General features: G+C 44.2%; 1 protein-coding gene across 2 annotated transcripts in view; it reads right to left on the minus strand.

Annotated features, from left to right (window-relative positions):
* Positions 1–7,166: 7,166 nt before the first annotated feature.
* FAM193A (family with sequence similarity 193 member A) overlaps positions 7,167–26,779 on the minus strand; it is a 165,369-nt gene continuing 145,756 nt past the window's right edge. For both annotated transcript variants that reach the window (XM_041751330.1, XM_041751328.1), the window contains exons 19-21: positions 25,864–26,695; positions 17,077–17,158; positions 7,167–7,901 (exon numbers count right to left, since the gene is read on the minus strand). In XM_041751330.1, coding sequence (XP_041607264.1) covers positions 7,808–7,901; positions 17,077–17,158; positions 25,864–26,695 — 1,008 coding nt within the window. In that variant the 3' untranslated portion in view covers positions 7,167–7,807. The remainder of the gene's footprint in view (positions 7,902–17,076; positions 17,159–25,863; positions 26,696–26,779) is intronic.

Genomic DNA, 26,779 nt, shown 5'->3' on the forward strand with positions numbered 1-26,779 from the left:
GCAGAATCTCAAGCCTTATGCTGTACGAGCCACAAGTGCAATATGCAATAGAAAAGACTAGAAGGGCACCTGGCCGGATCAGTCGGTGGAGCATACAGCTCTTGATCTTGGGGTTGTGAGTTTGAGCTTGAAAATAAATTTTATGAAAAATCAAGGCAGCAGGAATGTATTTTCAGACAGTTACAAGGTAATGAAGTTTATATCCCAACAGACAGCCCTACAAGAAATAAGAAATCTGTACTACATATGGAAGTGATTCTGGATAAAAGACAAACAAAAGACAAAAGATAAAAGACAAAAAGGAATGAAGATCATGGGGGTAGGTAGCTGTGGATTACTGACTGCTTCAACAGTGATGTTTGAGGGCTTTAAAACATGCACACATGTGACCACAAGAGCTTTCCAGGTCAGGGAAGGCATATTTCAGGAACTTACACAGAAGTTTTTGCATTGATTTACAGCGGGGTGTAATGCAGTCAGGAAGCATATTATAATCTTTAAAGTAACCAAGAAAATAGTAATACAAATCTTTAAAGAGTGAACATAAGAGAGAAATGTATTTATTAATCCAAAGCAAGATGAGTTAGGAGAGCTAAAGGAATAAGGAAGGGAGGAGAGAAAACAGATGGTGGCAGACTTAAACCCGACTCTATCAATCATCCACTCAAAAATATGGATCCCACAGTGACAAAGACCATGATTGTCATGCTGGATGAAAATCATAGTCTCACCTATATGCTTACTAGCAGAGACCTACTTTAAATATAAGAACAGAATGAAAAGGACAGGAAAAGACACACCATGTTAGCACTAACCACGAGAATGAGAGTGTATGTAGCCATTCTCATTTTTAAAAAAGATTTTATTTATTTATTCATGAGACACACACACACACACAGTGGCAGAGACACAGGCAGAGGGAGAAGCAGGCTCCATTTAGGGAGCCTGGCGTGGGACAAGATCCCAGGTCTCCAGGATCATGCCCTGGGCTGAAGGTGGCGCTAAACCGCTGAGCCACCTGGGCTGCCCAAGCCATTCTCATTTTGAAGTGATGAGTAATACAGCTTCAAAACATGTGAAAGAAGACCTGGATAAATGCACCATCATCGCTGGAGATTTTAACACACTTCTCAGTAAATGACAGAAGCAGGAAAAAAGTAAGCAGAGACACAAAGATTTAACTAAAACACTTAACCAACTTGGCCTCCTTTGCATATGGGGACATAAGGCCCAACAAAATTAGGCCCAACTAAAATTCTTTCCAGTTGCACATGGAACACTTAACAGACAAATCTGTGGGCCATTAATCAAGTCACATCATCATGAAATTGATGTTCTCTGACCACAGTCCCATTAAACCACAACTCAATCACAGATAAATACCAAACTCTCAACACACTTCTAAGTGATCTGTCGGCAAAGGCAAAAACACAACAGAAATGAGAAAATACTTTGAACTGAATGAAAATGAGTTAAAATTCTGTGATCTGAGTGCCCATCTCACCAGCTAGGAAGGAACTGCAAATTAAACCCAAAGAAAGGGAATGAGAGAATATAAGAGCAGAAATCAGATAGAAAACAGAAAAATCAACAAAGCTGAGTTCTTTCAAATAAGGACAAGACCCATGAGGACAAGAGAGGAAATAAATTGCTGGTAATGGGGAATGAAGAGGGGGATGTCACTACAGATCTCTAAGAGGGCTACTCTGAATGCTTTCATGCTAAGAAATCTGACAGATGAAATGGATAAAATAAACACAACTTACCAAAATGGATACAAGAAGAAACAGAAACCCTGAGTAGCTCTGTAGCTATTAAGTAAACAATCTGTAATTAAAAATATTTTCACAAAGAAAATGTTAGGCCCAGATGACTTCACTGATGAGTTCTTCCAAACATCAGAGAAAGATATGCCAATCTTACACTCAGCAAGGGCAGCCTGGGTGGCTCAGCGGTTTAGCGCCTGCCTTCAGCCCAGGGTGTGATCCTGGAGATCCGGGATTGAGTCCTACACTGGGCTCCCTGCATGGAGCCTGCTTTTCCCTCTGCCTGAGTCTCTGCCTCTCTGTGTCTCTCATGAATAAATAAAATCTTAAAAAAAAAAGTTACACTCAGGAAATAGAAGGAATGTTCCCTAACTCATTTTTATGACACCAGAACTGGAGAGAAAAAAATGAGTATCTCTCATGAACACAGATGCAAAAATCCTAAATATTAACAAATTGAATTTGATATAAAAAGGATAATAAATCATAACCAAGTGGAATTTTAATTACAGAGCTACATGATTGGTTTTTTTTTAAAAAAAGCACTAAAAGTAATTCACTAGAGTAACAGAAAAAAATTTCAATACAATCAGAAAAAGCATATGACAAAATTTAATGCCCACTCATGATAACACTCAGCCAACTAGGAACAGAAGGCACTTCCACAATCTGATAAAGAGGTGTGTCCCAAACCCTAGGGCTAACTAACATTCTGGTGACAAATACTGAACATTACCTCCGCTCAGGTTTACATTACCACTGCAGTGCCACATTGTACAGGAGGTTCTAGCCAGTGCAGTAAGTTAACAAAAGGAATAAAGAACAGGAAAATTAGAAAAAAATTGTCCTTATTTGCAGATGACATGATTATAGATGCAGAAAATCTTAGGTGATCTTAAAGTTTAGAATTTGTAAATCATTTTGACAATCTCAAGATACAAAGTTCAATACATGAAAAATCTGCCATATTGCTATGTATTTGCAACAACTGGAGAAGTGAATTTGAAAACTTGTCTCCTTAAAAGATAAGGTGACTAAAAAGATGTTAAGTCTTAACCCCAAAAACCTGTGCATGTGACCTTACTTGGAAACAGGGTCTTTGCAGATATCATGGGAGGTGATATCATGCTGGATGAGGGTGGGCCCTAAACCCAATGGCTGATGTCCTTATTAGAAAAGCAGAGACATGGGGCCCCCAGCAGGCTCAGTCCGTGGAGCATGTGGCTCTTGATCTTGGGTTTGTGAGTTTGAGCCCCACACTGGATGTGATTAAAGTCTAAGAAAAGATACAGAGGGAGGAGACGTGAACTCAGGAAGAGAGACCGGAGGGACACCTCTGCAAGCTAGGGATTGTCAGTGGCCACCAAGAGCTAGGAGAGAGGCATGGAATAGATGGCTATTCACAACCTCTAGAAGGAACCAATCCTGTGGGTACCTGTTTTGGGTATATATCCTCCCAGGGATTTTGGGTTATATCCTCCAGGACTGTGAGAGACTAAATTTCTGTTGTTAGAAGCCACCTAGTTTATGGCACTTTGCTACGGGAGCCCCAGGAAACTAAAGCATAACCCCGTTTATGATAATGTCAAAAACCTAAAATGCTTAGAAAAAATTCATCAGAAGTTTGCAAACTCTCTACAACAAAAGCTACAGACTACTGCTGAAATTGAAGAACACATAAATGATGAGACATCATGTTTGCAGACTGGGAACTCGGTAGTCTCAAGATGTCACCTCTTCCCAGGCTGATCTACCCACTCGACACAGCCTCAGCCATAGTCGCAGCAAACCTCTGCACACTCCAATCACATGTATGTTGGAAGGCCCGACACTGCCCCACAGGTTACAGTTTTCCATCCTCTCCTCTCTGTGCTGCTTTTTGGTAATTTCTGTTCCTATGCCATCAAGTTCATGGGTGTTTTCTCTGAGGTTTCAGGTCTGCTGTTAATTCTACCCAGTGCATATTTTCATTTCAGATATTCTATTTTTTCTTTAGAACTCCACGTAGGTCTTTTTGGATCTCATGTCTCCCTTCATTTTGTTCATGGTTTCTTTTACAGCTCAAGAGTGACAATAGCCATTTTAAGGCCCCTGTCTGCAAATTTACCAACTGCCATTTTGGGGTCTGTTTCTATTGTTTAGTATTTCTCTTGATTATGGTTTATGTTTTCCTTCCCCTGGGCATGGCCTGGTAATTGGTAATTTCTGCTTGGATTCCAACATCATGACTTTTGTTTAGTGTGGGCTATATTTGTATTCGAGTGTTGGACTTTATTCTAGCATGCAGTTAAGATACTTAGGTTTGCTTTTAGATGTAGATTTTACTTTAGGGCTAATTTCACCCCGCTAAGGTCACAGCCTTCTGAGGACTCTACTCTGATGTCTGCACTGTGCATTACAAAGTCTCTCCACCATGGCTGCTGGGACACTATGCCAGCCATACTGCTTTCTGGTGATTTTCCTTTCGGTTCCTGGAAGCTGATACCACACCTGCATGATCAGTTGGTTGCAGGGGACTCTGTTGCAGCAGGCCCCCAGAGCTCCTTATGTACAGCCCCTCCTGTCTGGAAACCTGCCTCACAAATTCCAGCCACCCCGGGCTCCCCAAATGCCCATCTCTGCTTGCCCTGCTCAGAAGGCCTGCTGGGCTCCCCTCACCCCCACCCTCCCTCCTGGGCCTGGAAACTGCCTCCGGGCAGGAAGCTGGGGCACCTTGTTTCCTCCCCTTCACTCAGAAAACACTGCCATGTGCTGTGTCTATTCCAACATCTAAAAACATTGTTTAAACAACTTCCTCCATTTTACAATGGTGTCTGACAGTTTCTGTGGCAGCTCATCCTTCACGGGTGCCACGGGTACACATTTATGACTCTTCTTCTCAACCTACATTATCTTGTCTGTGGAGAATGATCTGGAGGGCTCCCAGCGACATCGTTTAATGTGAGTTAACAGTTTGTGACTGCTTGAAATCCCGCTGTGAGCTCTGCCTCCTGCCTCTCGGGGCTTATTCTTCCATTTCACTAGTGGCTGCAGGACAGTGACTGCTGGTCACTATGAGGACAGAGAGCCAGGATTCAAGTTACTTCAATTCTGTCATTCTGGGGGTGACTGAGAGCTTTCATTTGGGTTTAAAACCGAGAAACAAAGTGACCTGTGAGGTAAGTTTTTTCTTCTTCTTTAATCTTAATGAATTTAAGAAATGTTCATCCTTTCTGTACCATAATACTCATTTTGATAATATTTTGGTTTAATGGTAGGAGTATGTAGACAAGGTTCAATAAAAGGACAGTTTTATTGTTTTCTAGCCATTGTTATTTTATTTCATCTCACAATTACCGTTACCATGTAAAGGAGGTGATACTCCAACGTGGTCTACATGAGGCTCCCCCGGGGCCGACTTCCAGGCCTAGGCCGTGTGTAGATAGCAGCACTGGAGCTGGATGGCGGCAGATGCACCTGGGGCTGTGCCTTCCCCCTCTGTAAATGCAGTATCTGGGTGTAAGGACACAGCCTCACACGGGGCGGGGGGGGGGGCGGGAGGGGAGTGGGAGGGTCACAGTACAAGTCTTCAGGCCCGGGTCAGCCTCATGGGCACTCTGAACTAGGGAAGCCCCGCTGGCCTCCACCCTCCACTTCCCCCACCCCTGGCCCCCAGGCTCCAAATCCATTCTGTTTTTAATTTCTGAGGCCTGGGAACTGTCAAGTGACGACCCCTTCTTGGGGAAAGGGCCGAAGGAGCAGCAGGGGCGGAGGTGTACAGCCCTGGAACGAGGCATAGGTGGCAGCCTGTGCAAGGGGAGGCAGCATAAGTGTAGGGGGCACCCAGGGCTTGCTCTCACCACTCACGGCCCTGCTCATGTCACACATGGGACCCTGCGGTTCCTCAGTAGCCAACACAGCCTCCCCACAACAGACGGAGGCTGAGGCCCAAGGTGGGACCACCCCTGGGGAGAACAGGGCGAGGCAGGGACAGGGTCTTGGGGGCCTGGGCGGGCAGCTTCCCCAGAGAGCAGGTTCCCCCACAGACCCCTCCCAGTGTTCGCTCCACTTGCCCAGGCAGCCCCTGCTCCCCACTTGCTCTCCCCTTGCTCTCACCAAGAGAGGTTGAGGCCCAGGCTTGGGGGTCCTGGAGGCCTTTCAAGGACACAGCTCCAGCTGTGGTTACTGCCCAGCCTGTTCCTCGCTTTGCTGGGTCACCCCATGAGCAAAGGGATATGCTCATCCTTCTTCCCACCTAGGAAAAAAAAGCAAAACAAGCCAGCCAGCCTCTTGCCCTCACATTCCTCTAGCTACTGCCCTATCTCCTAATCCCAGACCTGCCGTTCCCACCCTGGTTCTCCTGCAAACCAGCTCCCACTGAGTGGTGGCCAAGGTCACCCCAGTGTTAGAGCCCTGTGCCAGCCCCAAACCCCCCTTGACCACAGCTACCCTCCTCCTCAACTCTGGTTCTTGGGCCTGAACCCCTGAGCCATCCACACTGGCTCCTGGGTAGCCTCATAGGCTGGTGAGTGTGGGGCCTTCTGTCCATGAACAACACCCCCCTATGCTAGACATCTCACCTGGGTGTCCAATGGGTACCTCAGACTTGATCCCTCTGCAGGACGGTCAGCCCCATCCTGCCCAGGGTCAGACCAAAGCCTCAGAGGCCCTCTTGCCTCCTCTCTCTCCTACCTGCATCTGTCGGTCCTGTGGATGGAACCGCAGAGTATTTCCAGAGTCTACAAGAAGTGGTGCCCTCATCACTCCCCCTTCACTCAGGGGCATGCCACATCCCTAGGGCTGCACGCAAGCAGGTTTCCCAAGAGGAGGGAGCAGGGGGAGCTCCGGAGCACTCTGGGAAGCGGGTGGGAGCAGGACTGGCTCTGCCAGAGACTCAGATCGCAAACCTCCTGGAGAGATCGCAGAGGAAAGGATCCATGGCAGCATTCCCATTTTCATCCTAAATACTGCTGTGTTGCTCCATGTTTATACCTGATTTAACACGACTTTTCATAGTCTCACCAAACATCATGATCCCGCCCTCCCCCAACTGGATGGTGCTGCCCATAGGCTCTATGAATCCCAGCCTCCCTAGGTTAGAATGCAGGAACAGCCTCCACCCCCCTGGCTGCTGCTTGGTGGTGACTGCTGCCTTGACACCAAACCCTCTTGAGTATCTGGCTGGGCTGTCCCAGGGCTGGGCCCTGCCTGGTGCATGGGAGGCCCCCCATACACCACTGCATGGAGAGTGGGGGTGCCAGGACCCTGAAACTGTTGCCAGGGGTGACCCGGGAGATGCTCCAGGGCTGGTGCACAGGGGCCCCTAGGAGGGCACTGCCCCCCCCCCCGTGTGCCCTGCCCCCCACTCCCCCACTCCGCCACCACCCCCAGCAGAAAGCAACCAGACGAGGTCTTCTGCTGTACTAATGTATTCCATCTTTCAAAAAGAAAGACATGATTTTAATATTACTTAACAATATGTTAAAAAAGTAGCCAGGCAGGCCTCCGTGTTAATACAGTCGTACACTCTCTAACAGACTTGATGGTGTGAGTACTGGGTGGGGTTTTGTTTTGAACTTTCTCATTCTGCAAGGGATCTTACACAAGCTGGCTACAAGTCAGGGGGGTCAGACACAAACAGCGCAACGTGTACACTCTTAAACAGTAGATTGTGGAGGAGAACGAAGCGCGCCTGCCCGCCCAGCCCGCCTCAGGGGGACGCAGGACACACGAGAGCTGAGTGACGGCAGTGCCCCCGGCGGGGACAGATGACAGGACGGGGCGAGATGCAGAGGCAACAAGCCACGTGGATGATGAAACCCGTCTCTGGCCACGTGGTGGAGAACTGGCGGGAGCCACTGTTCCAATCCGACAGCACAGCACTGCGATCGACGCCTCACTCACAGACTACACGCACACGAGCTACCGATGCGGGCCGAGCTGCAAGTTCTCGGTCTGGGGGGGTCTCAGGTGCGGCGGCCCACCCGGCACAGCCCTGGGCAAGCACAACAGCTCCGGGGCCTGGCCCACCTCCCGCGCACTCCTCTTCAGGCGGTCCTCATTCAGTGGGCAGCAAAAGTGGCTTTTTTCAAGCTAAAATTGGACCAGTTGATGGACAGTCTTTGCCGGGTCTGTCGAGCGGAATCCAAACAGAATCTGTGGAGACAAAGAGCCCAACAGTCATGGAAGGAAAGAGCCTTCTCCTGAGCAGGTGCTGGCAAAGCCTAGCCTACTCCTGGGGACTGGGAGTTGGGGGAGGGGGACTCAGTGTGCCAGACCCAGCATCAAGATCCCCTCCACCCCTGGCTGCCTGGCCACCCTTCAGAGTGGGGAAGGGCCCTGGGGAGGGCGGGCCCCTCCTTCAGGACCCTGGCCAGTGCCCTCAATGTCCTCTGCTGTCCTCCAGGAAAGCTGCCCAAGGTAAGTTTCTGGAAGAGCCCATCTGAGAATGTGCAACCACCCTGCCCTCTCCATGTGTCAAGCCACAGAGATCCCACCTCCCCTCATTTGCCCACAAACGCATGAGTGCATGCACTATGAATGGGACTTTTCACAGTGAGACTTGGTCACAGCGCTGTCTGCCATTAGCTCCTGGTGCTCAGGCCCAGCAGGCGCAGAGGAGTGCCCTCGGGCCTCAGGGCCAGACCTGCACGCCCAACAGTGCTTGTAAAAACACCTGCTTCCCAGGCAACAAGGGCCGACTCTGAATTAAATGAGGAACATTTTCTCTCAAAGACCTTTACTCTGCAGAATTTCTGACGTTCTCACCTGTCCAGATCTCATTTGCATCACAGAAACTGGAATTAAGCCTGAAAATGGTTACTGCTGACACACCACCAGAAACTGAATGGATTCATTTACACGGTGGTTAACCTGACCACCTGCAATTTCTGGCGCTGCTCACCCGGCAGTCTGAGGTGGATGGAGTTGTGTCCCCCTGCATCACCTGTCCCCCCTGCCACCAAGCACCACACCACCTCCCAGAATCCAACCTCTCTTTTCCTGGCCACAGCTGGTCAAAACCCAAGTCCTAGTGGTGTTGCCTTTCCGATTCCACCGATTCCACCATCTCCTCTCGTTCCAGCCCCCTGCTCCTCTCCACGCTCACAGGTGTCTCCAAGCCAACTGAAGCAAAGCCTCCAACGGGCCAGCACAGGGGCCATGGTCACCAGCTCTGCTGCCTCCTCCCCACACCGTGTGCCCGGCTCCCCTGCACCTGACACCCCGCTGCCACCTGCCCATCAGGCCTCTGCGTGGTCAGCTATGCACCACATTCCATGGACAGAGCACATGTACATGAGTAACCACACTCCAACCCAGGGCAAGAAGCCCGACCCTGCCAACCCCATGGAACTTTGTTGTCCTCTCCCAGGGGAGCCCACACCCTGGTGTCTGGGACCATCAGACTGACGATCTCACAGCTCAACAACGTCTGCCTGTGCTCATTTCCAAACTTACAGGAACAGAATCGTCCTGTATGTCTTTCTTACCGCGTTCAATCCACATCATGTTGTGCAATTCCTCCATGAGGCCATAGTGTGGTTGTTTCCAAGGTGTGAGAGCTCACCCCATGGGACTGACCGGTGGGTGCCACTCACGTGGTTCTGCCTGAGTGGCCTACATGTGCACCCATGCGGGACTTCGAAGCTTGAGTCGGACAGGAGGAAGTGACTCTGCAACTCCCTGGCCACATGATTCACGTGACAGCCCACCCGGCACTGCGTGTCTTTTCCTATTCTGAGTATTTCTATATCCTGATATGCACCCTTGGTGACGTGCTGCAGATACAGTCTCACTTTAAAGAGCTGTTGATTTTAATGTCATTTAACAACTTTTTATTTTATGGTTGGTGTTTGTAAGAACTCTTTCCCCACTCTGATGTCAAAAAGATATCCCCCTACATTCCAAATTAAAAGGTTTGCTTTTGACACTGAGAAACTTAACTTGTCCAGAGCTGACCTTTAAATATGATGCGAGGTGAGGATCCAATTTAAAAGTTTTTCTTATGTCAACTTTCACAGCTCCATCTATGAACACACCTTTATTTCCACAGTGATCTGCCTGTCTTTTGTCATAAACCAAAGCTCAGTGTTTGTATAGTCTGTTTCTGGGCTCCGAAGTCTGCATGAATATCACAATGTTTTCATAATTATGACTAAGTCTTTGTAACGGGTAGAAAAAGGAATCCCAGTTCTTTCTATTCTAGGAGGGTCAGATCAACCCTTTATAAATTTATTTGGTGAACATAATACACATACAGAAGAGTAAACAGATGTGCATGATACAGGAAAACTTTAAGGCAAACACTGATCACAGCATCGAGCTGTGGGACAACTAATCACTATTCTGGCTTTTTATGTTGATAATTTCCTTACTTTTCTTTACAGTCTTAACACCAATGTATTGTTTAGTATCCCTGAATGATATACTTTACTTAAATTATACTGAAGTATAATTTATGTATGATAAATTGCAGTTACTATAGAGTTCATAGTGCTGACAAACATATATATCTGGGTAACTATCCCCTCAATCAAGACACAGAACACTTCCAGGAACCCCTCTTTTCCCCAGGCCCATTTGTTGTCATCTCCTTGATGCCCCAGCCCTAGGCAAACAGCAATCTGTTGTCTGTCACTATTTGTATTTTATGCATTTGTATTTTCTGGAATCTCATGTACATGGTACTTTGCAGTATGGACCTCTTGTCTGGCCTGAGATCCATCTATGGTGTATGATCAGGAGTATGCTTTCCACCACTGAGTAGTGTCCACTGGATGGACAGAGCACAGTTTATTTGCTCATCTGTTCTGGATATCTGGGTTGTCCTGTTTTTGGCTATTACAAATAAAACTTCTGGAAACATTCATGTACAAATCTTTGTGTGGTTACATGCCCTTCTCGAAGGCAGACAGCCAGGGGTGGAACTGCTGGATTGAATGGTGTACATTTAATGGAAAGAACCCAGAAGTCCACTGACAGATGAATAGATAAAGATGTGGCGTATACAGACAATGGGCTATATTACTCAGCCACCAAAAAAAAAAAAAAAAAGAAAGAAAGAAAGAAAGAAATTTTACCATTTATAATCATGTGGATGGAACTAGAGGGTATTATGCTAAGCAAAATAAGTCAAAGAAAGACAATTATATGATTTCAATCACATGTGGAATTTAAGAAACAAAACAGAGGAACACAGGGGAAGAGAGGGAAAAATAAAACAAGATATCAGAGAGGGAGACAAACCATAAGAGAGCCTTCATCACAGGAAGCAAACTGAGGGTCCCCAGAGGGGAAAGAGGTAGAGGGGACAGGGTAACTGGGTGATGGGCATTAAGGAGGGCACGTGATGTCTTGAGTACTAGGTGTACTACAGGCTGATGAATCACTGACCTCTACCTGTGAAACCAATAAAATGTTAATTAATTGAATTTAAGTAAAAAGAATTTAAATGTACTTTAGTTGCATCTAAACTGAACTTTATATAATGTATTGTGTATATTCTCATGTTCTGCCTTTTGCCTACTATTCTTTTTTTTTTTTAATATTTTATTTATTTATTCATTCATGCGAGACAGAGAGTGAGAGAAGCAGAGACACAGGCAGAGGGAGAAGCAGGCCTCATGCAGGAAGCCTGACGTGGCACTTGATCCTGGGTCTTCAGGATCACGCCCTGGGCTGAAGGCGGCGCTAAACTGCTGAGCCACCCAGGCTGCCCTACTATTCGTTTTGTAAGAACCATGTTGCAGACTGCTGTAGTTCATTCCTTGCTGCTGCTGTATACAGCATTCTGTGTGTGACTGTATCACGTTTCCACCTTAAAGTGTTTGAAAAACACTCAATTTTATAGAATCCTTCTTGGGTTTTAAAATCTACAGATAGGGGATCCCTGGGTGGCTCAGCGATTTGGCGCCTGTCTTTGGCCCACGGCGCGATCCTGGAGTCCCGGGATCAAGTCCCGCGTTGGGCTCCCAGCATGGAGCCTGCTTCTCCCTCCTCCTGTGTCTCTGCCTCTCTATGTCTATCATAAATAAATAAATTGAAAAAAATAAAATCTACAGATAAATTTAGGGAGGTGAGATGGCTTTATGATATTCACTTTTCCTATCAATGAACATAGGATGTATTCTAGGTCTTCAATGCTCTTCACTCATGCTTCACTACCTTTTATGCATCAGTTGTGGGCAACTTCTGTTAAGATTTATTCATGGAGACTGCACAGATTCTGGTGCTATTATAAATACTGTCTTTATTTAAACTATATTTTCAGATTACGGATGGTGTAGAGAAACTAACTTTTTGTACATTGATCCTACAGCCAGGCCCTTTACTAAATTCTTTTTCTTGCTAAATTCTTTTGTAATTCCCTTTGTAGACAATTAGTTCACCTATAAAATGGAATTTTATTTCATGCTTTCCACTCAAGCGTTTCTCTTATTATGCTACCTAGGAAGGATGATTTAAGGAAAGCATCTTTGTTTTTGAACATGCGTCCATGTTTCCTGTTTTAGAAAATGTTTCATGTAGACCTCTCTTCTCTTCTCTCTTTCTGTAAATCTCCTTTTCAGGTTAAGGATATTTCCTTCTACTACTAGTTTGCAATTTTTTAAAAATTAATTAAATGCTAACATTCTATCAAATGTTTCAAATGTTTTTTTCTGAACCTATGGAAATGATCATATGGCTCTGCTTTAATAAATCAATTTAGCAAAGAGCACTTGTGGATTTCCTGATACTAAATGCTCCTTGCTTTCGTTCCTGGGGTACAACAGTTTGGTCATATGCTGCTTTTTAAAATACTGTTGGGGGAAGCCCGGGTGGCTCAGCGGTTTAGCACTGCCTTTAGCCCAGGGCCTGATCCTGGAAACCCGGGATCAAGTCCCGCATCGGGTTCCCCACATGGAGCCTGCTTCTCCCTCTCCCTCTGCCTCTCTCCCCTCTCTGTGTATTCTCATGAATAAATAAATAAAATCTTTAAAAAAAAATAAAATAAAATACTGTTGGATTTGGAATGTGAAATTTTTTCTTGATTTCATCCAATTAGTATTCATGACTGAAAGAGATCTGTGATTTTTCATGTTGTCTGGCTGCTTTTAGCAGATTTTGGTATGAAAATCTTCCTTCTCTCATAAAATGAAGTGGGGGCCTTGTGCTGTCTCTTCCTTTCAGTTCTCTGGTAGAATCAGGTACAAGGCTGGATTATCTCTTTGAAGTTTTGGGAGAATTCTCTGCACAAATGTCAGATGTAGTATTTCAGTAGGATTACTTGTAACTCCTGATTTCTTTGATGGTTACTATATCATTCAGGCTGTTTTGTTATTAGTTGGATTTTGTGTTAAAGTTTTAAAACTAACTGTGAAGTTGTTCCCAGTGTTCTGTTCTATTTGAATCACTGCAGTGCCTATAGCTCGGCCCACCTTTTCACTTACACAGTCATAACATTAAAGACGCCCTTTCATTACAGAAGGTGTCGAACCCACACCAAAGCAGTATGATGACGTGGGTGCAGCCATGGTCCAACTTTGATAACTGTCAACATCCTGGTTCTCTCCCAGCTGATTATTATATTGTGTCTTTTTCCCTATTTTTCTTGACCAGTCTCTCAAAAGGTTTATTTATTTAATTAATATTTTCAGAGTCAAAGTCTGGCTTTGTTGATATTTTCTATTTTACTATTGCTTTTATGTATTATGTCCTTTTTTTTTAAAGTTTTTTTTTAATTATTTTTTTATTCATAGAGACAGAGAGAGAGGCAGAGACACAGGCAGAGGGAGAAGCAGGCATCATACAGAGAGCCTGACGTGGAACTCGATCCAGGGTCTCCAGGATCACGCCCTGGGCTGCAGGCAGCGCTGCTGCGCCACCGGGGCTGCCCATATTATGTCCTTTTACTTTCTTTGGGTTTATTCCCTAGTTTCTCGAATGAAATCTGTAACTCATTAATTTTCAGGTTTTTAAAAACTCACTTGGCAGCTTTAAGGCTTCACTGAAAGAGCGCTCGAGAGTAAACTGTGTCCACATCCCATAGGTTTTCACATACGATGTTTTCCTTAGTTCCACATATTTTTAAATATCTACTGGGGTTTCTTATTAAACCCATTAGTGCATGTACTTTCCAATTTCCAAATATTTAAGGACTTAAAATTGTCAACTGCCTACTTAAATGTGGTGTGGTCAGAGAACACAATTATACACATGCATTTTCTGAAACTTCTAAGCTTTTTTTCTGCGGTCCAGTACCTGCTCCACTTCTGAGCACCTCGTCTGCCAAGAACAGACACTCTGTTCCCTGGAGGCACTTTCTTTCTTTTTTTTTTTTAAATATTTTATTTATTCATGAGAGAGACACACACACACACACACACACACACACACACACAGAGAGAGAGAGAGAGAGGCAGAGACACAGGCAGAGGAAGAAGCAGGCTCCATGCAGGGAGTCCGACGTGGGACTCGATCCTGGGTCTCCAGGATCACGCCCTGAGCCAAAGGCAGGCGCTAAACCGCTGAGTCACCTAGGGATCCCCTTGGAGGCACTTTCATCTGCATTCCTTGCTGGCCAAGCTCTGCTCATCATCCACAGCCCTGTGGATGTGTGCGCTACTCAAGCAAGCAGCCACGCAGAGAAATAGTCTGAGATGCCCTCCAAAGAGGGTGGATTTGACTCTCTATGGAGCCCAAACAATTTTCCTGTTTGTATTTTGAGGCTATTCCATTAAGTACCTAGTTTAAAATTTCTACATCTTCCTCACGTGTTGAACCTTTAAACACTATGTAGCAATCTTTATCTGTCCCTTATATTAAGCCATGTTCTGTTTAATAATAACTTAACTATACAACAACTTCCTTTCCCTCTTTACTTCCACCTTTCTATTCATTGTATTTTAGGTATGTTCTTGTAAATGGCATGTGTGTGCGTGCATGTGCATACGTATATATTTAAGACTGTTAACACCATCTGGCACTTTTTTTTGGTCTGTTATGGTTGCTGATAAAACTGAGATTCTGTCTCTTGTGTTTTTAAAATTCGTTTGCTGTACTTTATTTACATGTTTTTTTTTTTTCTTGTTGGAGTTCTGCTTTTTTCCTTCTACAGATTAGCAATTTATATATCCTACTTCTATTCTTTTAATGCTTGCTGTAAAACTGTATCATGTCCATTTAGCTTGAGGTCTGAATATTAAATACTTAACTGCTAAATACCTCAATAAGAAAAGGACCTGAGGGTATCAGCCCCATCTCATACTTAGCTTACACACTCCTGTTCAATACAGCAGTTCTTTCAGACATAATATCAATTGGACATTACTGTCTTGTTACAAAGAAAATGTTTTATTTAATGACATTTATAAGGCTGTTTTCTCTTTCCTTCTTGCAAATCAGACTGAGATGAATCTCCTTTTTTGCTTCAAGATTTTTTTTTTTTTTTTTTTTTACACAGACCTCTTTGTAGCAAGTTCCTGCAATTTTTCTTTATTATGGAAAAAAGTTTGTGGGATATATAGAAAATTTTCTCCCAAACCTGTAAATATCACTCCATGGTCTTCTGGTTTCACACTGGCTATGTTGAAGAACGGACTTTGGTTTGTTTATTCCACTGGTATATGTGCTTCTGGATTTCTCATTAGTTCTGCAAAATCCCCAGGTACTGTTTCCTCTTCCAACAGAACTTCTCTGGAATGTCCACCTTCTCCCAGGGGTCCCAGGTACACCATGTCAGACTTGGTCTCTCCTCCATGTCTCTGAACCTCTCTCCTCTTCTCCATTCTCCTGTATCTGGGTGCATCTTTCAGATTGTTCTTCCAGTTCACTAATTCCCTCTTCAGCAGTGTCTATGCTATTTATCATATATCTACTAACATCTTCCTTTTCAACACTGTATTTTTCATTTCTAGATGTTTGATTTCCCCAGGTGCTGGCTGTCTGAGAATCTCTGTTTATAAGGCCAGGCATGAATTTAGAGCACAGGAGTCCCACAGGTCTACCTTGGGAAAATATCCCTCAAAGTTCTGCCTTTACGCATGAAATGTTCTTATTCTATCCCCTGCTCCGAGAATCCAGCTCCAGGGCAAACTGTCTTAGTAACTCAAGTGATTTGCCTACAGGATTTTTTCAGACTTTGTACACACACACACACACACACACACACACACACACACTACACACACACTCTCTCTCTCCTGTCACCTGAGAAAAGATAATTCTGTCTTCCTTCTGATTCTCATCCCTTTTGATTCTTCTTACACCTTCTTAAACAAAAGTTGTTTATAATGGGCATCCTTATCTTTTTTCTTTTTTAATCTCAAGGGACAGCTTTTAATGTTTCACTCTAAGTATGGCATTTATTTATTGTATTTTATGGATACCTTTTATTATGTTAAGGATGTGCCCATCTAGTCCTACTTAAGAGTTTTTATTATGAATGGGCGTCCAACTTTAGTAAATGCTTTACTCTGCCTGCTAAGATGAGATATATACATACACGTACACATATATAAATTATATAATAAATATGATTTCCAGAATCATTTAGAATTCTACAGTATTTCATTTATTTTTGTCTTTTATTTTTTTAAGTAGTTGGGCATGGAGCCCAACACAGGGCTCGAACCCCCAAGCCTGAGATCAAGACCTGAGCGGAGATCAAAAGTCAGATGCTAAACTGACAGAGCCCCCAGACACCTCTATACCATTTCAGATATGAGTTCGTGACTTTTTGCACCACAAACTGTTTCTTCTGTGTATGTGTGTATTATCTAAAACAAACAAGTTAAAGAAGAAACCTGAAAACAACTCACTTGCTATAATTCACAAAGTAGATAAAATACTATAGAATACATTGTATTCTAATGTATAGAATACATTTCCTGCTTATCAGGAAAACTGAGCAAATATCTAAAATGTCATTTTTCTCCTTAAAAGCATGCCATATCAGTGTGTTCCAATGTCAGCACACATGAGGATCATCAGGGATGCTTGTGAGAATACAGATGTCTGATTTGGCAGGTTTGGGGGGGTGGGGTGGTGGCTGCGTGCCCACGTGATGCTGCTGGTCTGGAGCACTTTGAGAGAAATGGTCCTAAACCAGTCTTCACACAGAGGTGAAGAGAGCAGTGACTGGGTACAACGGTGAGTGAGGAGGCCGTATGTGGCCAGTGCTGGGGCGGAGACATGCGGGGCAGGCTTTCACAGGCTGGGATGCTACTGAGTAGCCAGGCTCCTTGGCCAGCTGACAGCTCTCGTGTCCAAGAAACCCTTCAACACTATGGGAGGGTCATGTACAGCAGCCATGAAACCATCATTACTTCAGACACATAGCCCTAATATTTACCTTTTGAAATATTCCACTTCCCTCTCTGTCTCATCCATATCCACACTGTCTAGGTCAATATCTTTAGGCAGAAAGACATCATCTGTAAAATGAAAGAAAAGAAGCAAGTCAGATTATAAGAGAACAAATTACCTGGGCTTTACTTAATTTTAAGAACTTCAAAACTGAAACTTTTTCTAAAATGAGATTTTACAAACAACCAAAGGAGGACAGATGTCTCTCCTGTGCTTGTGAACATCAGGTTCAACCTGGAAATTATGGAACTCACATGTTTGCTGAGCAAAGCAACTGTGGCTTCAGGTCCCACTAGAAGAGATCCATTTGCTGGCACCTGGATTCCCCAAGGGACTGGTCTTTACTGGACATGTTTCCATGATGGGAGAGCCCCTGAGAAGATTCCTGGAAACCTAAGGAGCTTGCAAGCCCAGTCCGTTCTAAGTCCCTACTGGAGGGAGGGAAAGAGTGGGACATGCTGGTAAACAGAAACTGCTCAGAAGGCAGCCTTATGTGGGGGAGAATGCGGTCCCTTGTACCAAGAGGACATGACTGACTACCCAGGACCCAGATATCAAGCTCTATAGGAAGATGGCGCTCCCAGGCGTTCAGTGTATACATGCAACATCCCAGAGACATCATCAAAAACTTTTCAGGATGTTCCAATAAAAAAATAGTTACATCACTCTCTTTGAAACACAGGCAGGATGGCAGGGAGACTCATGATTCAGGATCATTCCATCTCCTAGAATCTCAGCAAGTTTGAGGGGTTCAACTTCTTGCTTCTTCTCCGCCTGCCTTGTCTGGCACCTGTGCAATGCTGGGCACTTCCTGGGCACTGAGCCCTGTGCGCCAGAGGCGACATCAGTGCATACTGCTGCAATGAGGGCTGGTGGTGCAGACACAATACCCAGCCCCTATGATACAGAGCCTCCACTTCCCTGTAGACTTTAGCAAGGATCATTTTTTTTTTTGTCATCTTAAAAAAACAAGGCCACACTTTTTTCCCTATCACTGGGGTACTTGCACAGTAGCATAAGACATGGTTCACCTCTATAAGAGCAGGTAACATTTTTGCTGACTTATACCACCAGGCCAATGTCTTCACATCTGGAAGCTCACAGAAATGTCAGTGGAGAGCTTCCCTGTAGGGACTTGCATGACCACAGCCTCTTCAGCCCACCTTCTGCTGGCACCCAAAGCTCTCTGTGGGGTCAGCTTTCCTCCTCTGCTCCCCACATCCCATCCCTCCTTCCACAGGGATCACCAAACTTCCACCCTTGCCCCAGACTGCTCTCCTGAGTTCTGCATCCATGTAGGCACCTCCTCTGTACATGGGCCTTCAGGCATCTGACCCCCAATAGGGGCAAAAGTGCTCCTTTTCTGACAGTGACCCTCTTGCCCCACCTTACACTCACATCATACCTTCTACATGCCAAGCAAGTTCTTGTTGGCCTTCACCACCCTCCCAGTTAGGCTCCTTGGTCTCAGCTTCCACCCTGCCCAACTCGGCCAACACGGAGTCACCCTCCTAACACATCCAGTCACAACTGTCCTGCTTCCACGGCCCAGTATGTTCCTTTCCAGCCACTAAGACTGTTCCAATTGGGCCTCTGTCTAGATGTCTACTTGCAGACCTTGCTTGGCTGCCAACTAGACTTGCTGAGGCCCTGTTCAAAGAAATGCTGGAGTGTGAGGAAGGGGTAGGAATGTTTAAAGAAATAATGAAAGTGAAGATGTAGGAAAGTGAATTTCTGATCAACAGTGTTCCCATTATAGTTCTATAAGAGGAACAAGCACAAAAGCAAACAGAGCAGGCATGTCTGCTGGAAAAGCTGTCTTCTAAATGCAATTTCTAATACTCTTTTCTTCTAAGTAGAACTAATAATCAGGACAGAACATCTTGGTATAAGAAAAAAGAGACAGAAACATAAGCAGATTCAGTACCAGGAAGACATTTTTCACAAAAAAGCTATGTTAACTAGAGTGGAAAGTGTGACCCGAAGGTTTCACAGCCAGCCAGGCTGTGGCTGTGTGTACATCATTAAGACTATAGGCAACACCCTTCTTTGCCAGAGCTCAGAGGATTCTGTACCCCTACTTGAGGGCATGCACCCAAGGGTGAGCCTCACTCAGCCAGAGGAGGATAGGGAACAGCTCACAGGAGGACCAGCACAAGCACGGAATGTAATCAGCTGGAGACTTATGAACACTGTGTGTCCAACAGCAGAAATAATGCAGCTGGAAAACGGGAAGAGAAGGGACTGCAAAGGGAGTGTGGTGGAAAGAACAGAATCAGTTCCCAGACCATTTTCCAGGCAAGTAAGTGGGTGTCAGAGGACCTGCCCTGCAGCCCACTGTGGAAGGTAAGCAGGGAAACTAAGGATGGGGCAACACAAGTATGAGGGTAGAGGAATGCACTCAGGCAAGATTGCCAAGTTTCCTAAACCCCAGTGATTTTCAAAAATAAAAGCTAAGAAAACACACCACAGAGAAAAAGAAACAGCAAATATAAAATACACAGAGTAATTATAAAATGTTGTTGGACTTGAGACAAAGCGCATAGTAGTAATAAATGGGAATGGACTCAAATTCACCTATAGATGAAATTTTTCATTTGGCTCACAAAACAAGATTCAAGATTTGTGCTGTCTGAAATCAGAGAACAAGCTAAAGCTGAGTGATTCAGAAAGGGATGAGAAGAGAGGTGCCCACCACACAAATGGAAACATGGAGAGAGAAGGGGCAGTGATCACCATCTCAGACAAAGTAGAATTCAAGGCAAAAGCACAAAAACACAATGAAAGGACATTTTTTAGTACTAAAACCCATAATTCACTAAGTAGATATTAAAGTTAGGAATGTGCACCAAATACAAACACCACCTTTATAAAGTTTTGCTTTATAAAACTTGCAGTTTTGCTTGCAAGAGTCAAAAAAACACAGAAATTCATAATAATAAAGAATAGAAGACAGGTCAAGAGGACAAAAAACCAGGAAGGAAAGAGAAAAGCTAACTTTAAATATTATTCATAAGTACATCATGGAGATATATATATATTTTTCAATTTTCACCATGATAACAAAAAAATCATACTTTTATCTGAAAGTATATGGAGCAGTCACAAAAGGTGGTCACAAAAAAAGTATCAGTGATTTCTATAAAGCTGAAATATTACAAACAATATTCTCTGATTGTAATGCAGAAAATCTATAAATTATTAACATATAAAAGGCTCTCCCAAGGGTGCCTGCATGGCTCAGTCAGTGAAGTATCTACCTGTGACTCGGGTCATGATCCCAGGGACCTAGGCTTGAGCCCACTTGGGGGCTCCTTGCTCAGCAGGGAGCCTGCTTCTCCCTCTCCCTTTGCTCCTTCACTTGCTCGTGCTCTCTTTCTCTCAAATAAATACAATCTTAAGAAAACAAAAAACAAGTCTTGGAAACCTGAAAGCCACCTTTTTAAACTACTGAGCAATGGGGACAAAAATGAAGAAACTCTTGAGTTTCGTAAAACAAAGCAAAATGCCAATAGAAGTATTATCAGACTATGAGATATATTTAAAGGAATGATCACAGGAAAATCTGAAGTGGGAAATACTTTGATCAATAAAAATAGTGGAATGAAAACAAATGAACTAAATTTCTAAATCAAAAATTTAGAAAATAAACAAAAGAAAAAGAAAATAAAGCAAAGTAAAAGGAAAGCACACGAGAAAATAAAGATAAAAGCAGAAATTGATGAGGTATTAGAAAGAGCCACAGTAAACCTGTGTGAAAGCCACAGTTCAATAAATAAAGAGCCTTTTTTTTTTTAATCTTAACAAAATAGACAAATTATTTTTCACACCCAACTTGGGACTTGAACTCATGACCCCACCATGATCAAGAGTCACATGCTTCACCCACTGAGCCAGCCAGGCGCCTCCCAAATAAAAGAGAAGCTATTAACTAGCAGAATGAAACAGAAATGGGGAGAAAACACAAATATACAAAATAAGAAATGATGATGAATACAGGCACTGAAAAATACATTTTTAAAAATTATGTAGTTTCAGACATCTATGTAAATAAGTTTGAAAATTTAGCTAAAAGAATTTATTATGGAAACATAGTTTACTAAAATTAACCCCACTGGAAAGAAAAATACCAAATAGACCAATTTCCATTTCTTTCTCAGCAAAGAGAGAAAATTGTTAAGGAACTCTCCCACAAAAAAAATACCATGCCCAGAGTGTTGCACAGATTTCTCTCAAACCCTGAAAACCTAGACAGTCTCAATGCAGGGTGAATTGTTCTACAATACTGAAAATGAAAAACAGACAAGAAATCCTGATTCTTTAAACCTCCTTATGAGGTATAATATTAATACCCAAACCTAATATAGGCATCAGGGAAAAAAAAGTTACAGACCCATAGTTCTTATTAATATTGATATAAAAATGCTATATAAAATATTAGCAAACAGAAACCAAAACTAAAGAATGCAATACGCTACAAGCAAGTGGACTTTATTCCAGGAATCCAAGCCTGCCTCAGTATTAGAAAATCCGAAAATGTAACAAATATAAGAAGAAAAAATATGTTTCTCTTCAGAGACACTAGAAAACCTTTGGCAAAATACAACACTCATTCTGATAAAAACACTTACTAAGAGTAGGACTTGTCGCATATTTTCTTAAGATGATAAAATACGTAAACCTTATCCTAAGCCAGAATGTTACTTTTAATGTGGACCAGACCTTTCTGTTAAGATTGAGAATGATGCAATCATTTGAAATGATTGCATCATTCTCAATCTTGGAGTGAAAGAATTGGAAAAGTTGGAATAAAAAGAGAAAAGGCTTTCTCTATTTGCACAAATACGACAGAATACCTGGAAAACCCCAGAGCATCAAGAATAATTTGGTAAGTTAGCAGACATAAAGTTAATATACAGATATCAGTAGACTTCATACACAAATAACCTGTGAGAGCAGTACTAGCCAACAGAAAGATGATGTGAGCCACAGATATAATTTAAGATTTTCTGGTAGCCACATTAAAAAAATTAAAAAATAGGTAAAATTAATTTTAGTAATATATATTTTATTCAGTTAAACAGTGCCAAAAGATGATCATTTCTACATGTAACCAGTAAAAGATTTATACTGAGACATTTAAATTTTTTTTTAAATCTTTTTTTTTTTTTTTTTTTTTTTAATTTATGATAGTCACACAGAGAGAGGGAGAGAGAGAGAGGTAGAGACATAGGCAGAGGGAGAAGCAGGCTCCATGCACCGGGAGCCCGACGTGGGATTCGATCCCGGGTCTCCAGGATCGCACCCTGGGCCAAAGGCAGGCGCTAAACCGCTGCGCCACCCAGGGATCCCGACATTTAAAATTTTTTAAAACCTCATACAAGGTTTTCAAAATCCAGTGTATGTTTGTACTACAAGACCCATCAATTTGGAGCAGCCATATTTCCAGTGTTCAGTGATGACACGCGACTCGTGGCTAATGCACCTGAAGTGCAGAGCTAGCAGACATAATGGTGGGGAGTACCCTAATGAAACTAAAAACAAAGAAGGTCAAATACTTAGCATTAAGCTCAATAAGAAATGTGAAAAATCAATGAGAGAAAATATAAAACATTCCTAAAAGCCACAAAAATAGACTTGAACCAATGGAGAAACACCTCTACTTCAGGAAAAGACAATCAACATCATAAAGAGATCAATTCTCCCTAAATTAATTTATAAATGTAATGCAACCCTGACAAAGATCCAACAAAGGGTTTGTATGGCTCTAGCACACAGACACTTTAGTGAAAACACAGATGCATGGACAGGAAAGAAGAGTTGGACAACAAGGGAAAGCAGGGGAGGAGAGGCCTCCCCCCGACACACAGAGTGCCCGAGATAACCAAGTCAGTGCAGCAGTGGCACATAAAGCAAGGAGGAAAAGAAGAGAGATTCCTAAATAGACCGAAGACACAGGGAAACTTACTATAGCACAAAGGAGGCGTCTTGTATCATGGGGGAGGATGAATTTTTATTAACTGATGCTGAGCCAGCAGGCTAACCATTTAAGAAAATACTAGACCCACGGCTCTCCAAGTGTACCAGGGGCTAAATGAGAAAGGTAGAAACACGGGTACACTCCTCTTCTACCTTAATGTTAGATTAATGTTAGATTAATGCTTTCTGATCATTGTTTAAAATCCAGAGGCACTAAAAGATCAATGAAATGACTATATAAAACAAAAAAAAAAAACTTCCACAGAGACACAGTCCAAAGGAGTACATATCTGCAGCCTATGATGCAGGTAAAAAGGCGAATATTTCTCATATATGAGTCTTAAAAATGCAAGGAAAAAAACCCCAAAACCTAACTAAAAAAACAAGAAAAAAATATGAACAGAAAATTCACAAAAAAGAGACAAATAGCCCTTCAAAATACCTCACTGTATTGGAGGAAAATGCAAATGAAAGCGACACTGGGGACTCCTGTCCCCTCCTGTCTTGGCTTCAATTACCAGGACTGTGGTGCTGCCTTCGGACTCGGCACTCCACCTTCTAGGGAGTTCCTGAGGAAACTTGGCCCCACAGAGGCCCTGGCTGTGATGACGAGTGATGATGAACCAAGGACACAAGGCCAGGAGCCCATGCACACAGCTTTCCTGCTTATGTTCAGTTGGCGGGAGGGGCAATCAAAGGGCAAAAGATCTCTACTGTGTTACTTTTTGTGCAAAAAAGAAAAGACACTGAGTCATCCCTATAGGGAGCAGGTGGATGCGAGGTGGAAAGAGGAAAACTGGGCTGGGAGTGAGGAGGGGGAGGCATGCAAACAGGCTAAGGAGCCTAGAGCAGCAGTGTGCCCTCAGCCTGGAGACACACCGAGGGAACACGGGCACAGGGCCAGGCCATTGTCTTTTCCAGCAGGGAGGGCGAGCATTCCTGGATGCACACTGTGGTGAACTGCTGCACAGCCATGCTGAAGGAGGGAGGTGCAGGTAGAGCACCACCAGAGCCATCAGTGTGAACTTTATTATTTTTATTATTTTAAATTTTTATTTATTTATGATAGTCACAGAGAGAGAGAGAGAGAGAGAGAGACAGGCAGAGACACAGGCAGAGGGAGAAGCAGGCTCCATGCACTGGGAGCCCGACGTGGGATTCGATCCCGGGTCTCCAGGATCACGCCCTGGGCCAAAGGCAGGCGCCAAACCGCTGCGCCACCCAAGGATACCGAACTCGGCTTTTATTACAGAAAATACACCAGCTGCTTGTGTAGGCTACATGCGTGCGCACACACACACACACACACACACACACAGAGCCACTTGCCCTGCTGTGTTGATAGGAAGGGTCTAAAAGCAACAACACACCAGCAGCCCCTGTGTCTGGATTTCTCAATGCCACTCTGCTCTAAAAAGAACCAGGGCTTCTTGGAAAGTGGTAGATTCAGAGCTGGGGCAGGAAAGCACAAGATAAGCCCAGAATACCTTCCCGGACTGTGCAGGAAAGGATGCAAGTGCTCCAAGAATGATGGGGTTGAGGGGCCACCCAAAGGGGCTCCCACTGTGACTCAGGGACAGCCAGGGGACCAAAATATGTGGGGTCAGTAATGGACTCTAATTGACAGCATGAAGACAGATTCCATGAACCCACCCTGATATAAATATCTGAATGAATGCAAACAATACACAGGGGAGACGGGAAGGAGGCGCCTCCCACAGAACACCAAATAAGAAATGCACATAGGGAATAGTAATGTTAGAAAAATAACCACTTTGCAAAGAACTTGGGAACAACCACTTTGGGCAAGACTCGCTGGTGAATGTTAGCAGCAGCAGGAAACCCCGTCCCCATCAGAGCAAAGGAGAAAAGTGTGGGCCTCACAGCAGGAAGGCTGAGTCCCTGTCACTAGATGCTATGCCCCCCACAGCAGGCACCAGCAAGCACCCACCACTTCCCTGGCATTGCTGCCCAGAACACACAATCTGAATCTGATCATGAAGAAATGGCACATAAAACCAGATTGAAATTATTGTAAACAATAAATTATTGTAAAAAATAAATGGACTGTACTTTTTAGAAATATCAAGGTCACAAGAGACTGAGGAACCGATTCATTAAAGGAAATTAAAGAGAGAGGATTTGTGATCTGGACTGGATCCTGTGTCAGGAAAAACAGTAACTTTTTTTTTTTTCTGAGGGTTGGGGGAGAGAAGGGGGTAGGGGAGAGGGAGGGGAGAGAGATGGGGTAAACGGTTGGTGGGCTCTGAGGTATTACAGAAAACTGACACATCACTGACCTCTACCTCTGAAACCAAGAATACAATATGTTTAATTAACTGAATTTAAATAAAGCTTTTAGAAAACCTAAAAAAATAAATAAAAGGACATTAAAGGGACAACTGGAGAAATAGCAATAAGGTCTATAATTAGATTATCCCATTGTGTCAGTAGTAATTTCTTAGTTTTGATAATGGTATTGTGGTTTCCTAAGAGAGTACCCTTGTTCTGAGGAAATATAGACTGGAGTATTTAAGGGCAAGGAGCTTCACGCTGAAAGTATTCTTCCTCAGTTCAAGAACAATGAAAGAGGGAGAAAGAGAAAGCAGATGTGGAAACAGAGCTTGGGGGACCGGTGCGCAGAGGAATTCTCTGCACATCTGTAATAATTTCCAAACAATAAAAGAGAACGATAGTGGCTATTTGTGTCTCACTGCTGTGGCCAAGCCACGGAAAGCCCGGGGCCAGGAGAGGCCGGGGCACCAGCACACAGACCCCTCTGCTCCCTATTTACCGATTGAACTGTTGACTCTGTCTCCTTTCTTCTTCCTATTTTTCTTGCTCTTGCCCTTGGGCTGTGGAGAGTCTGCCAGCACCAGCTTGCTGTCCGGCAGGGGCTCGCTGGGGGGAGCAGGCTCCAGGGGGGCCGGAGGCAGCCTTTCCTCCTTAACATGGTTCAGCTGCTTTTTGTTATTGTTGTTACTGTTCACTCTTCTCTCCTCCCTCTTCTGCTCTGCCAGGGAAGCCAGGTCAAGCACCTTGGCCTTTGGTTCCATCTGGGGCCGTGGTCTGGGCTGGCCCTCTGAGGCTCGGGGGGCCTCGGCCGGCTTCCTCGCAGGCTCACTGCCTGCCTTGCTGGTCTGCTTGAGCTTCTGTTTGCTGTTCCCCTCTTTGTGGTGATGCATTATGTCGAGGAGGAAAGACAGCGGCTCCTGCTGCTTCCCACTGGCCTCCTTAGGGAGGAGAAGCTTGGAGTCTCTGGCGTCCACTGGGCTGGCAGCATCCCCATCAACCCCCGGCCCCGGCCTGGCCTCTGAGTGGTCCCCATGTGTGGAAGGAGAGAGACAGGAGGTTTCCGGTTCTTCCATTTGCTCTAGTGAGCCATTGTGCATGGTTTCAGAGTTAGGTACAGACTCTGTTGCTGCCTGGAAGTTTCTAGCAAGCATGTCCAACTTGGGACAGTCTTTACTTGGTCTCTCCTTCTTCTTCTTCTTCACGGCCCTCAGCTTCTGAAGCTCTTGAAGCCGCTGAAACTCCTCCTCCTCCTCCTGTCGCCTCTGCTCCTCACGGAGGTGCAGGTGCTCCCGGGCCCTGGCCTCAGCTTCCAGGCGAGCTTTCTCCTCCAGCTGCCGATGGGAAAAGAAGACACAAGACAAGAGTGAGTGTTCTAAACATTAAAACACACAAGAAAAATAAAATTATTTTAAAAA

The sequence above is a fragment of the Vulpes lagopus genome, chromosome 4, assembly GCF_018345385.1.
Source record: "Vulpes lagopus strain Blue_001 chromosome 4, ASM1834538v1, whole genome shotgun sequence".
In the NCBI taxonomy this organism is placed as follows: Eukaryota; Metazoa; Chordata; class Mammalia; order Carnivora; family Canidae; genus Vulpes; species Vulpes lagopus.